The sequence below is a fragment of the Tetrao urogallus genome, assembly GCF_951394365.1.
Source record: "Tetrao urogallus genome assembly, chromosome: 2".
Taxonomy (NCBI): domain Eukaryota; kingdom Metazoa; phylum Chordata; class Aves; order Galliformes; family Phasianidae; genus Tetrao; species Tetrao urogallus.
The window spans coordinates 23,430,406-23,444,538 of NC_136814.1; the positions used below are offsets into that span (position 1 = coordinate 23,430,406).

Sequence of the window (14,133 nt, forward strand, 5' to 3'; positions counted from 1 at the left end):
TGACATTGGAAATAACCATAACACTCGTAGCTTTGTCCATGGCACAATTTTGAGTATGCTGTTTTCTAAGGAACTGCTAAAGGGAACGCGCTGTGCAGGACTGTTGCCTGCACATGCTGCAACAGGTTGCTGCAGTTTATAAAGGTGTACTTGTGACAAAACACTTTTTGATTTCTGTAACAGCATATTTTCTTCTCTTGAAGTAGTTACTATTTGAATAAATAAAACAGAAACCAGGTCGAGGGGAAGGAATTAAAAAGTCTACCTTTAGGTTTTTGATACAGTATTGCCAGCTCTATTTCATCACTGCCTGTATATTACTGTTTTCATGCTTCTTTGAAACCCTTCTTTTTTGAGATGTTGTCATAAACTATTTTGCATCAACGAATAGTGCTGTTAAACCATAGCACGCTTACTCCTACGTTTATTCATGTAGCATTTAACTTATTATATATTTCTTCATGTATCACTTCTGATTCATGCTACTTGTAAAGGTAATCCTTCTCTGTGTTTCACCGACAAGGTCGTTGCTCTCAAAAATCTCCATCAAGTTTTGGAATGGGGAGTTTTCTACTAATGAGAATTGCCATGGTTTTCATTATGCTACAGGCTTAAGATAAGCATGAAATAGTTACAAGTTGTGTGACTGTAATCCTGGGAATTGCTACTGTAGTTACTATATAGTGTACCACTTAGAAATATTGAAACAACCTTGTCCTTGGTTTTAGAAATATTTTTTCTGTTGGGGAGTAGGTGTGGCATCCTGACATCCTAGTTCTTAATGGTTGTGGAATGCAATTATTTCTGACCTCCTTTAGAAAAGTGATGATATTGTTGTGTGGGAGGATCACTTGGTTCATTGTGTAAGAAAAATGAAAAACCCCGTACAGGCAGTGAGTTTATGTATCTGTGCTATCCAGCAGGAATAAAAAGTACACCTGCTTCTTGTAAGCACAACCAACCAGTTTTTTTTTTACTTTTTTTTCCTACCTGCTTAATTGCTAGGATGCTCACACGAGGTAGTAGTATACTATGAAAATGACTCACAGTCCATACAAGTTGTGTTTCAGACTTCTAATCCTATCTGACAGTAGCAGCAAATACCAAGTACATGTCACATACAGCCTGAGGACTGTACTAACAGGCATGGTGTAAGTAGAGCTGATTTAATTCAGCTTTGGTAAACACTTTCTCAATTGAACTGACTGTATAACCATGCATCTTCTAGCTCCCAAAGTTGATTAAGCTGCTTCACTGCAGCACTAGGGGACTAAATATCACAACCAAGTTAGTACAGCACAGCATGCAGCAAGAAACCTCATGCAGACTGAGTGAATTGGCCAACTGCTCATTTAAGAGAGCACTTCATTCACGGTAGGAATAGTCTTGTTCATAAAGGTAGTCTTAATGTTTGCCTTTTGTATTTATGTTGACAGCAAACAGATCTACTCTCTATTCTCTCAAATCTGTATTTATAATTCCTTTCTATTGCAATGTCCAAATGCATGCTTGATGCTTTTGCTGCAACCGGCTAAGCTTGACCTACACACTGCCATCTGATATATGCAGTAAACTTGCTGCTGCTCAGCATTCTTAGCCTTTTATCGATAGGTTTTAAAATATGGTGGTGATACGTCGCATGTATATAGATTTCGCTCTACTTACACCTTGCATATAGTACAGTCTATGCTCAGAGAAAAAGATGTATAGGAAATCACAGAAGTTTAGAAGCTGTCAAGCTGAATGGCACTCTTTGAACTGAATTTTACGCTGATCTAATACAATTTTAAAAGTGTGTTAAACTTGGTGAAGCTGTTATAACGCTATTAAATTGCTTAAACTGATTGTTAATGCCAAGTCTGGCTCATGGGAAGGAAGGGCCTCTGATTGCAATACAGGATGGAGATGGAAGGGCTGGAGGTAGCAGCTCTGCAGGAGAGGCCCTGGGAGTGACGGCAGAAACCAGGCACTTGCAATACAGGAGGCATACCAGTTCTCTAGTCTGTATTGCCAGGCACACAGCAGGAGTTGGAGGGAAGTGGCTAGAAATGGCTATCCCCTGTGATAACTCGGCACTCCAGTGCACCCAATTTTAGGTTGCTGGCACAGGGAAGTTAATGATCTATTGGAGGAATTTCAGCGGAGGCTACCACAATGATGGAGAGGAGACTGGAACACTTTCCGTGGCAGGAGAGACTAATTGAGCTTCTTCCACCTGGAGAAGATGTGCCTTGCTAGTATGTGTAAGGAGGTTATAGGGAAGATGAAGTTGGGCTCTTTGCAGTAACTAAATTGAAAAAGGAGTGGTTCAGATTCAATACAAGGAAAAGCTTTTATACCATGAGCAGGTTGCCAAAGAGGCTTTGTGGTCTCTGCTGAGTATCCTGGCTGACCTCACAGTCTGTGCCTACTTTGTGGAGAAGTTTGCACTGGAAATGTCCTGAAGCCCTGCCAGACTGAATTATTTGTGTTCCCATGGTTCTGTGGTCCACTTAATCTCTAGCTGAAACGAACAGCGGTTTGCTGGCAAAAGAACAACTTCTTCCTCTTACAACTAAAGACTTGCTCCTGATGATAACCTCCAGTGTTCAATCTCGCGTCTTATTTTCTGTTGCAGTAGGCACGTGGAGTGTATGGTGGACATGTTTTATCTTAGGTTAGAAGGAGTAATAAGTTAGATGAAAGTGACATTTTCAAGTAGATTTTTAACCATGGAACATTTTGACTTGCATTTAAACCTTCTTAGGTATGTTTCAGAATTTTAGGTCATTATTTTTAAGCCATTTTATATTAAATGTTTGTTGTGTTTCTAGAAGCTTGCCCTCAATTTGGGTTGATTTTGTTGTAAAACCAAGTGGTTCTTCTTCGTGTCAAGCTTGAGTCAGCACATTAATTATAAACAAAGACACCTACAGAGATTAGGTGGCATGGAAAAGTGTCTTCTGAAGTTTACCAAGAACACTGTTTTCTAATGATGTATCGCATAAGTTAAATAGAAGAAGAAAAAAAAAACTGTTCACATTTTATTTTATTTAAGTAGAACAGTGGAAAAGCAAATGTATTTAAGTTGAGCAAACGAAAAATGTATGAGGATCCCGAGCTTTGGACTAGATGATCTTCAAAGGTCCTTTCCAACCCCTATGATTCTGTGATTAGAGATTCTTCAGAGTTTACACATTGACTACAGAGAATACATTGATTATTTGAGTCACTTCAGTCTTAGTTAATGTCAGATAGGAAGAGAGGAGGGCACGTCTGTACCACTGTCATGGAGAGTGTCACCAGATGACTCTAGTGTGCAGGATCAAAGTAAATATTTACAGTTGACTATTAGGAAGCCCATGTATAATAAATAGTCCTAGAACCTTAAAAGTTCACTAGATATCTCTACTCTTGCTCTTAAAGATTTTTCTTTTAAGTGATTGTTTCTTGTAGACCAGATAAAGAACTGTAAAACAGTACTTCAGTTTTGTCCAAGAACTGAAGGGGGTTATGTCGTTTTCAAGATCTGACTGTATTGGTCTTTGTAGTCATACCTAAGACTATATATGTATATATATATATATAATTTTTTTCAGCTGAACAGCTTCAGAGAGAAAACAGTTCATTTTTCTCTTGGAATGATGAGGCCTGTGTATGTCATTGTCATCATTTTCCATTAAAATGTTTGTTCACTTTGAGCCTTCTTCAGTTCTCTTCCTTAGCGCTGAAGGTATGCTCAACTTTAGTACCACTTCACGATTTCCTGTAGGTACCTTCCATTTTACTCTTCTCGATGAAAATAACTCCTCCTTGGATGGTAAATAAAGTTTCAGATGCACTGCAAACACAAGACAGAAAGATGAAGAAAGCTTTAAAAGTTCTGAAATGTCTTTACCAACTTTCTTCTAATAGACATTAGAAGCTGATCCATACGAGAACAAACAAATTAAAAAAGCCCTGCTTTGAAGGCAACTATCTAAAGGTTCAGTTGCAGAATACTTTGTGTTGCTATCAAGTGTATTGTTTAAGTTTTCTCACTCTGCTGTTCAGTGTTCACTTTTTTATTACTATTACAAGAGATTTGTAAAATTATCATGGTGATAAATTACGCTGTAGTAAGAGGTGGAACTATGCAGTGTCTAGAGGTCTGGCTGCTATTTGTCCTGCTTTTGGAGCGTCTCAGATTTTCACGAGTAAGATAAAAAATGAAACTCTGCATAACTTATTTTTTTTCATGTTTGGGCTCGGAATATTTTAAAAGCTGCATCTAAGATCTTATTTCAGCTGCCGGCTCTTGGATCAACACAGTCTAGCCTTATGTAGCATGAGTACAATAAACACACAATTTCATTTCTTGAAGTTTCTCTTTAAGGGAGCTATTATGTTACTCCAGCATAGGTATCTAAAAAGCAACTTTAAACTGTCTTTGATATCATTTCTGTCTTTGTGCTGCCACTTCAAATTGGCATTCGTTCTCCTGTGTTTTGTACCATGCATGCTGTGAGATGTTTTGGATATGTCAATCTAAAACGGCCCTGGATGCCTGTATTTAAAAGTCTGAATTGCTTTCTGATGGACTGTTTATTGTCATTAGTTTTCAGATGGTTGTAATACTGGATTACTTTGTGCTTTTTTATATCTTTTAAGAAGGAGAGGAAGTAAATAGTCAAATGAGAACTTTGGACCTCTAAAATATTACAAGCAGTGCATGTACTGACATAAACAAATGAAGAACCAACAATGGAGGAAAAAAAAACCAAACACCCATAATCCCCCCCAAAAAACATTGGCACACCTGGATATTTTAAGGAATATTGGTGCTTGAACCTTGAAATACAAATATAGCCAACAATAGTCATTTATTGTAGAAAGCAATTATAGATTTTTTTTTGCTTGAAGCATAAACCTTTTCACATTATTACCTATATTTTTCTTTATTTACTTTATTTAATAATGCTTTGCATTTACACAGGATTTTTAAGCTTTATTTATAGTCAGTGTGGCAGATTTTGTAATAACTCTGAACTGAGTTCAGAGAACTGGTATGAGTTGCATTTGTAGTTCTGTTAGGTGAGACTGTCAGGCTTTGTTTTTGCTGAAACTGTTCCTACAGTGCATGCCAAAACAGGGATGGTGAATGGGACCCTACAAGCCAAATGGATTTATGGTGGATGGAACTCAATTTGAAGAACTGGTTATGAGATCATGCTATTTTATCACTGTAGTGGGAAGAAGTGAAATGAGCTACAGGAAGTCACAATTTAAACGAACAAACAAAAAAAGTTCTATAGTAGTGTTGCATTTGGATAGAACCAGGTTGCTATGAGGATACAGGCAGGCTTTGTTTTGAGGTAGGTTGTTTGACAAGGTGTTTCTTCTGAAGAGCAAGTGAGGCGATTTGTTCTTAGGTAGCTTTATGAAATACTAGCTAAGTCTGAGGTTTCATTAATTTCCCTACACATACTATCTTAATACATTTGATTTTGCAGCTGATGGATAATACTGCAAGTAGAAAAATGCTGAATCTTTTGAGAAGTTATTAAAATGTCTGTGTTTTTTGCATGCTGCATTTCTAAGACTATGTCCTTTCTGGGAAGTTAGAGTAGGAGTTCTGCATGTCCTTCTCAGAAGGCATATTTCAGCCTTGAAGCTCCCAAGATAGCATTTTGGAGGGTGTGTTCGTCCATGTAGTATATTAGCAACCGCTGTGAACATTGCTTTTTAACTCTATGTGGGACACTTTCTAGTGTCTGCTTTTAATTCTTCCTCTGTGTTAGCATATTACAGATTGTTTAAAACTTTCAAAGGAGGTTTTTTTTTCCCTTTGGTTTTATCATATTTAGTGTAATATTGGACAACTTCAGATTAGAACAACTATAAAAGACAGATTTCAACTGCAAAAATCCCTCAAAAATATATCTTAAGACTTTCTTATTTTTAGATACTATCTTCCTCTAGACAAAATAGTGCTGTATTGCTTGAAAGAGGAATATTTTCAAATCTTGTGTAAATATGCAAATAAATTATATTTGCTGTTAGTCTCCATTAAGGTTAACATAATGGAAGGCAGTTTTCCCAGACTGTGATTTGCCAATCTGTTGCATTTAGTAAATTTCTGTTTCATAAAATGCTTTTCCCCAGGACCCTTGTAAAAGTTGTAGTAATATGGGTATCAGTAACAGAATGTACTGGTAAGCAAGGAAGAAGCATACCTAGAGGAAAAAAAGGTGAAAGAAGGTGAGCAAAGAATGAGTAATTTTGTTAGGATTGTTCTTACGGTTGTATGAAAGACATCAGTGCATAGTACAGTAGGAGAGGAATTTGTGAAGGGTATAAGTAGAAGGTATGGAATTAAAAATACTTAATATTCTGTCAACTTACATAAACTAGTCTTGTTGAACTAATCTTTTCTTTTAAATACTAAGGGAAGTTGCTAAGGGGTGGGGGAAATGTCAAGTGAAATGGCTGTAAGTGTATTATGTAACAGAGTTAATTTCGACCTACGCTCTGCTTCTCTGCAGAAGAAGTTGAAGAAGAGTCTGAAACTACAATTGAGGTTGACTTGACTGATAAACAGAAACATCAGCTGAAACATAGAGAGCTCTTCCTTTCTCGCCAGTATGAATCTCTTCCGGCAACTCACATCAGGTAAGAATTAAATATTGCTTATCTGTATTCTGTTGAGCTGGATTGCCTGCCAGTAGCCCAGCCATTTGAACACTTCAGCCTTTATCTTACAAAAGGGAGTGATTGTGTACAGCTGAGTTGTGCCAGGTAGAGCCATGAATTGATTTGGTACCACCCTCACTATTGCATTTTGTCTCTTCGCATTTGAGCCTTGAAAGGGCCAGAGTCATAGATAGATCTCCAGCTTACAAATTGGAACATGAGGTGATCATGTTGTACCAAGTCAGACTATGCCTACTTTGGAGGTGTATTCTTGATTCTTCTGCTGTCCAAAGGAAACATGGCCATTTTGTTTGCCCAAGGAAACCACAGATGGGTTTAGAAAGGAACGGTCTGACTCAGTGGTCAGATCTGCACACACTTAAAAATAAAATTACCTCAGCTTACTTTAGTAAATGGGACGAAGTAATGATTGAGTTGGGCTAAATGTTGCAGAAGCACTTCAAGTATTTTTTAGATTACCGCGGTGCTATTGTAAGAAGCTTAAAAAAAAAAAAAAGTTTTGAATGTCTTTCTGTAAATATTATAAGTGCTCAAGTCACTTTTTATTTCGGAGTCGAACAGTTTTTTGGGGGGAGAGAGGGGAGTGGAAGAGGGGAATGTATCTGGACATAGAAGAGAGTAATCAGGAGCATAATGGAAGAGGAGTGTGGTAAGTGTAAAACAGGAATTCATACAAGTTTGCATTCTGAAGGAATTTTTAGTTTCTCAGTACATCCACCTCCCCTCAGCCATTTCAAACCGTTTTCTTCAGCTAGGAAAAAAAAAAAAAAGTAGTTATATGCTTCAGTAAGAGAGAATATTTGTATGTCCGTATGTACTTTCTCTTTCTCAAATGAGGCTTCTTATCTTTCTTGCTGCCAAAATAAAAACTGGAAGTTGGGTGTGTTTTATTAATTTCCTGTGCTTGATTCATCCACTTGTTCTCTGACTTGGAGAAAGTCATTTAGATGTCAAATCTCTGCTTTCCTAAATACAGCATAGAGATAGTAGTCCTGCACAGTTTCTTTCGCTTACTTTGACATTTTAATATTGAAATAAGGTATTCTCTATCCAGAGAGAAGATTATAGAGAAGAAGTATTGTAAATGTCTTCTTACCTCACAACTCAGGGAGGAAGAAGAGATTCTTCAGTACACACTTCACAATGAGTCCATAAAAGCACATGAATTCATGGTACATGCAGCATTGCACAGTAGGCAAATACAGTGGCATGACTTGAATAACTTTTCAGAACATTTAAATGCTGTAGTGCTATACTGTCATTTGCTAATAAGACCTTTACCAGATGCGTTCTGGAACAAGTAGTATGCTGTTTAATGAATTTTTAACAAATACCTCTCCTACAAAATAGTTCTTATAGAGCATGTTAACTTCTGAACATTCACAAACTCAACTCTTCTTGATCGTTTATGTAAATTTTATTTGTGATCTTTTCCCATAGAGTGAGGATTGAGATACTGTGAAGGCAGTGCTCTTGCTCTTGCACCTTTTTCCCAATAGTATTTCAGAAAAAGGTTTTAGAGCCGTGGAATAATATGCTTTTGAAGAGACATCTCTAAGGTCATCTAGTCTGGACTCCTGCTGAAAGCAGGATCAGGTTGTTTGTGGCTTTGTCTGGTTGAGTTTTGAATGTACCTAAGGATGGAGATTGCAAAGTCTCTCTGAATGTCTGTTTCAGTCTTTCCTGATGTCTAATTGGGACCACCATTTTTGGAACTTCCTGTCCATTGCTTCTTGTTCTGTCACTGTGCTTCCCTGAAAATAGCCTGTCTCTCTTATTTACTTCTTCATTAGGTAGTTGAAGACAGTAGTAGGATCTGTTTCTTTAAGAGTGTGTGAATGATTACTCTTAAGATGTGAAACTGCTGGCCTTTGTATTAGCACCTGGGAGGAGCCACCAGTAATCAGCTGCTGGTTGGACTTTGAACCACTCATTACAACCTTTTTAGCCTCATGGGCCAGCTAGTTTTAATTCCAACCTTATTGTCTGCTTGTCTACCCTGTATGTTACTGGTCTGGTTAAAAGCCAATATAGGACATGCTGTAGGCTTTGCTGAAGTCACAGCAAAGGATATTTGTTGCTGTCAGTAGTCCACCAAACCAATATTCTCCACATGGAAAGACACACACACTAAAAGTCTCAGTAGCTCTATCCTGTGGACTTTGGTTAGTTGTCACAATCTATGGTTTTACAAGAGAATAAATAGTTCGATAGAATAGAATGGAGAAAGGAGATAAATTCTGTCAAGGGTAAGAAGGCAAGTTCAATCACTTCAGAGGAAAGAGGAGAGAGCTAAAAGTGATAGAGGAGGCTGAATTATATGCAGTTGCTCTTGGTAACTACAGATCTTGAACTTTTACTGGCATCTTCAGCAAAGAAAAAAAAAATTCTCTCTGTGTGTAATTTAAGGCAATAAAATCATTTTAACTTTAACCCAAATGGCAGAGAAGATGACATTGTTTCCCTTCCATCCTTCCCTCTGAAGAAACCCACCCATGACTAATTTATTCTAAGTCATAATTAAAAACACAACAATGTCTCTTTTGCATACTTGGTGATACCACTTTATAATTAATGTGCTTTAAATTTATAGCAGATTAAATTTCTTTGTTGTACAAATAATTCTGAAGTTGTATGATCTGTAAAGCTGCGTTGAATAATTCTGATGTGATTTGTTTGCTTTTAAAAACTTGTAATACAGTTTCAGTCTATATTCCTGTACTTTGTATTTTGCAACACACATTATGTGTAACTTTCTTTAAATATAATTCATTTTGGTATAAACAATTTTTTTCCTAATGTTGATCTTGTTTGTGTTTTATGTTAGGTGATGGTCACTGCCATTTTAGTAACTTTAGGAAGTGGTATACATTGTAGCTCAAAAAAAAAAAACCAACAAATTTAGAAAATATGCAAAGACAGATACAAGAATCATAAAATATCTTGAATAAGAAGGGTACCAAAATTGATTCCAACTCACAGCTTCACACAGAACGAAACAGATGTGGCAGTGTTGTCTTGTAGCCTCAGTGCTGATGTGGTGGAATGTGTTGAAGAATTATAATTGCACTAACTTCTGAAATGATGGTATACAGTGAAGGACAGTGTCAAGATGTTCTCATTTGGGTTTATAGGGCTTGTTAGCTTTGTTCCTACCTGACAAATTACAAGTGAAACTACTCCTTCCTCTTCTTCCTCAAATATGTGAGATTAGTAACACTCTTCCAGTGATAAATTACCTCCTTCCTTCCCAATTCTTGCTTATTACAAATGCAGTTTTGCCATGCCCTGTAATCTCCAAATTTTACAATGGTGTCATACTGCTGTGGATTCACTAAGCCCTTTCCTTCATTGGGTATGTATACACATCACATAGTGAATGCATGCATAATTCATGGTGCAGATAGTTCATCTAAGCAGTGTCAGGTCCCAGCAAGGGTCTGAGTTGAGCCAAAGTGCTGTGTATTTTAGCTTTTATTTGCAGATTTAAGAATTACTAAATATAGCATTTTGGAAAGTCATGATAAGGCAGAGGGAAAAAATTATTTAAAAGTTGTCATCACGGTGAGATTGTTGGTTGATGTTATGAAGTGCATCTTGCAACTCAGCATGTGGTGAAAAGGATCTGCCAGCAATTTGTATAACAATTCACAAAAAAAATAAAATAAAAAAAATCTCTTTGGGAAGATGCACTTGTTATCTTGATCTTTGTATTTTCACTTTTCATTGAGGTTTTAAGAGCTAGTAGGCAATTCTTGTAAAAGACTACATTAGTTACTTGGATTATTTGTGCTTGCTTTTGAATTTAATGCTTCATATAATGTGTGTAAAAACTTATTTAGCCATCAGGGTTCACTTTACCATTTCATTATCTTTGCTTGCTACTAGTTAAGTTTTACTTGTATCTATCAAGCCTATGTTTCAGGTTTGAGGTTAGTTTTTGGATTTTCTTTTAAATAAACTCTTACTTGCCTTAACTTTGATGTATAATGAATCACACAACTTTCATTATACTGAACTTTTCTTCCTTATGATCTTGCCAGACCTCACCCTAGTATTACTACTTTAAACTATGCAGGTATAGAATAATGCTTTTTTTTTCTTTTTCACAATTCCTTTGCGTAGAACGCACCAAATAGTCAGAAGGTCAAAGACAGGTAATTGGTAGGATGGGACAGGTCATTTTACAGTAGCATTGTGACTTTTTAAGGTATGGCATGCTAGGAATTGGTGGTATTATCTTAGGATGTTGTTGTTCTCAGCAAGCAAGAAGCTTTCAGCAGACAAATGGGTACAAATACATAAGCTACAAAGTTTAGATAATTTACAAGAACTTTCAATCTTTTTTATTTTCTAATGTAAGTCACACAACTAGATACAGTGAGTGAATCTACTTTGAATAGGCATGTGATTGGTCATTTGGATTGCTTAGGAGTTCTTCCTTCCTGGATTCAGTTTATTTAGAGCAGGGTAGCTTTTGCAGCATGTCTGATGCCTGTTAGTTTTGTTGTGTTGTTGTCTAATTTTTTTTTTTCCTTTGGTAGTAGAATTTGGAGAATTCTTACAATGGAAAGATTCTGGTCTAGATTGTACTTTTGTCTTGTTCTCAGTTGTGGTCAATAGCTAATACTAATAACAGAGTATAAGAAAATAGTATTGGTAGAAGACTGTCAGTTAAACGTAAGAAAATTATAGGTTTTCCCACAGCGACATAATTGCCAAGTTGCAGTGTTTCCTGTAGTGCAAAGCTTATATAGTTCAGAAGCAATGAGTGTTGCTTCTGGGCTAGGTGACCCTGTAATGTCATGCTGAAAAATTGTTCCTAATGAGCCTCCTATGGCTTTCTTAGATACGTGTGTATTGCTGTTTCTCTGTTTAAAAAGTAATTTATTTTCCTTTTTAGACTGAATTAATCCCTGAGGAAAAAAGAGTAATGGCTTAAGCTTCCTACTATAATCTATATAAAGTATATGTGTTATTGTATTATTTGTACTATATGTATTATTAACTAGATAAGAAAACACAGTTCTGCCATGCCTAGTTCAAGAAATTGTTTCCATATTATGATCTGGATCTTGTTCTTGGCATTGTTCTTTCTATTCCATACATATTCTCTTACTGGAAACCCTTCTTAGCAACAGAACTCAAAATGCAATAAGTGATTTAAGTTGGGGTGGTATTATTGTAAATCCTGTCTTAAATTATAATTTCATAGAACTGTAGGATGACTTGGGTTGGAAGGGACTTTAAAGGTCTAGTTCCACCACCACTGCCATGGGCAGGGTTGCCAGCCACCCACATGCATGCTTTCATAGATGTAGATTTTTTTATCTTAACATCTTCTACAACTGTTCAGTAAGTTTTTATTGTAATGTTGCTGAATGCTTCGGCTCTTCTGCAAATTATGTAATTGTTTGTGTATACAAACTATATAAATTGGTACTGAATTGAAAGTCTTCATATTTGTCTTTTAAAAATGAGGTTTTTCACATGGAAATGTTTTTTCTTCTGATTGGGTTGTCATTAAAAGTTGGAATTCAGGAATATTTAACCATATAGGTAACCATAGGTAATTTGAATATTGTCTATAAATTACTTTGTGGAGTTTTGTCAAGTTTTGTTGAATTAGTGTCAGCTGTGCACAATCATTCGAAGACAGAATTAACCTTTAAATAGCATCAATTTGAAGCTCTCAAAATCAGGAATTCAATTTGAATTAAGATTAAAACCTTGAACTTTCATATTGATAGTCAAACTTAGCATAAAAACTCTGGATCATACGTGTGATCTATGCATGTGTTCAGATGCCAGGCACTTACTGGCTCATTTAGATGTACATAAGTCAGTTGGCTGTACATTCATTTTTTAGTTATACTTTATCAATTCTTTGTTAAACAGGTAAATCTACATTTTTGGCAACAGATGTGTATCATACATGTGATCTTGTACTATCTGGGCCGTTTTTATTGTTTTGTTGGAAAAATGAGTCTCAGTATTATATATTTATCAAGTGAGACTTTTTTTCCCCGTGTCTTTGAGAGAGTTCAGAAAATGACTGGAGTTAAACTCTGCCCAAGAGGAATCGATGAGTGCAGATCTCTCTTCTGTCAGAATCTATCTTCTATATATTGTGAATATTAAAAAACAAACAAACAAAAAAAAAACAACCCACAGAAACCCAAACTCTAGCTGGGGAGTCTGTTACAGCTTTTAGTTACTGCAACAATGCTTTTATGTTACTCAACGTATCTTCGTGGAGTGAAGTATCTTGCACTCCATTTGTAAATATCTATGCAATTTGGAGAGCTTGGAAGTTGCTATGTACTTGTGTCTGTCAGCATCGTTCTGTGCTCCCTGAGCTGCACTTAAAAGCAAAATATGCAAGTGTACTTGATATTTGCTTCCCACAAGTGGGGAATCAATTTTATGTAATTAGAGCAAGGTCCTAAAACTCTGCAGCTCCTAGTATGTGATTTGGCAATAATCATTGCAATCTAGACTTCTTGTAAGCGGTCATGACTTGGCTCAAAGTAGTTGTTTGGAAATCTTAAAAAAACATTTCAGATAATTCAGGAAATACCTTGTTCATTTAAGGTAGCTGTCTCATCCTTTACTTTCTGTGCCCTTTTTCCCCTTTTTTTCCAATGACTCATTGGAGAAGGGTTGCTCCTGTGGTCTAGTTTTGCTTAAAACCTTACAGCCCCTCTCAGTTTTTCACTTTATCTTCTGTTTAATTTCTAGTTGTCATTGAAACAGCAGCATATGTTAAAATCAAATAAGATTTTCCTTATAGGCATAACATTTCCTAATATTCTTTGCAGTTACTTTGTTCTTACTATCCAACTAGTGGCAAAGTTTCGTATTTCAAATTTCTACGAAGATCAGCATTTTTTTGATCGAGATCAAGAGACAATTGGTTTACCTGCATGGAATTACCCGATGTTATCTTGTCAAATTCAGGAAGGCGATGAGTAATTGTTAAGAGCAGAATTTCAAAGTCTGTGGGGTCACCACTGTACATATTACCTTTCTTCTTCAAATAGCATCAGCATGACTAATGCACTGCAAGTTCCATTGACTTGGTGGGAACCCAGAACAGTGAGTTCTGAAAGTTCATACTCTGTGCCAGTCTTACCCAAGATACAACTACATTACAACAGGAAATTTGTGGGACGTAATACTTTAGCCATCAGGCTGCCTTTTCCACTTTTGTGGCTTGTGCTGCTTAACAGACACTTAAGTATTGCATTTCTTTTGTAATTTATTTCTGTAATTTTTGCTAGTATATTTCCTGTCCGAACAGATAATTATTAAAAGAAGGCTTACATCTCATGGTCTGTCTTACTGATCTAGTGAAAACAGGTGACGAAATAGCCTGCAAGAGTGACAGAGCAGAAATTGTAGAGGTTTCTATTGTTTTAAAAAGATGGACTGGGCTAAAACAAGAACTTCAAATGATAA

At 36.4% G+C, this 14,133-nt stretch overlaps 1 protein-coding gene across 1 annotated transcript in view; it reads left to right on the plus strand.

Annotated features, from left to right (window-relative positions):
- Positions 1-14,133, plus strand: part of MTA3 (metastasis associated 1 family member 3) — a gene marked incomplete at both ends in the record, with an annotated part of 116,787 nt that overhangs the window by 13,970 nt on the left and 88,684 nt on the right. The window contains one exon of the mRNA XM_079532450.1: positions 6,504-6,630. Within this exon, the coding sequence (XP_079388576.1) occupies positions 6,504-6,630 (127 nt within the window). The remainder of the gene's footprint in view (positions 1-6,503; positions 6,631-14,133) is intronic.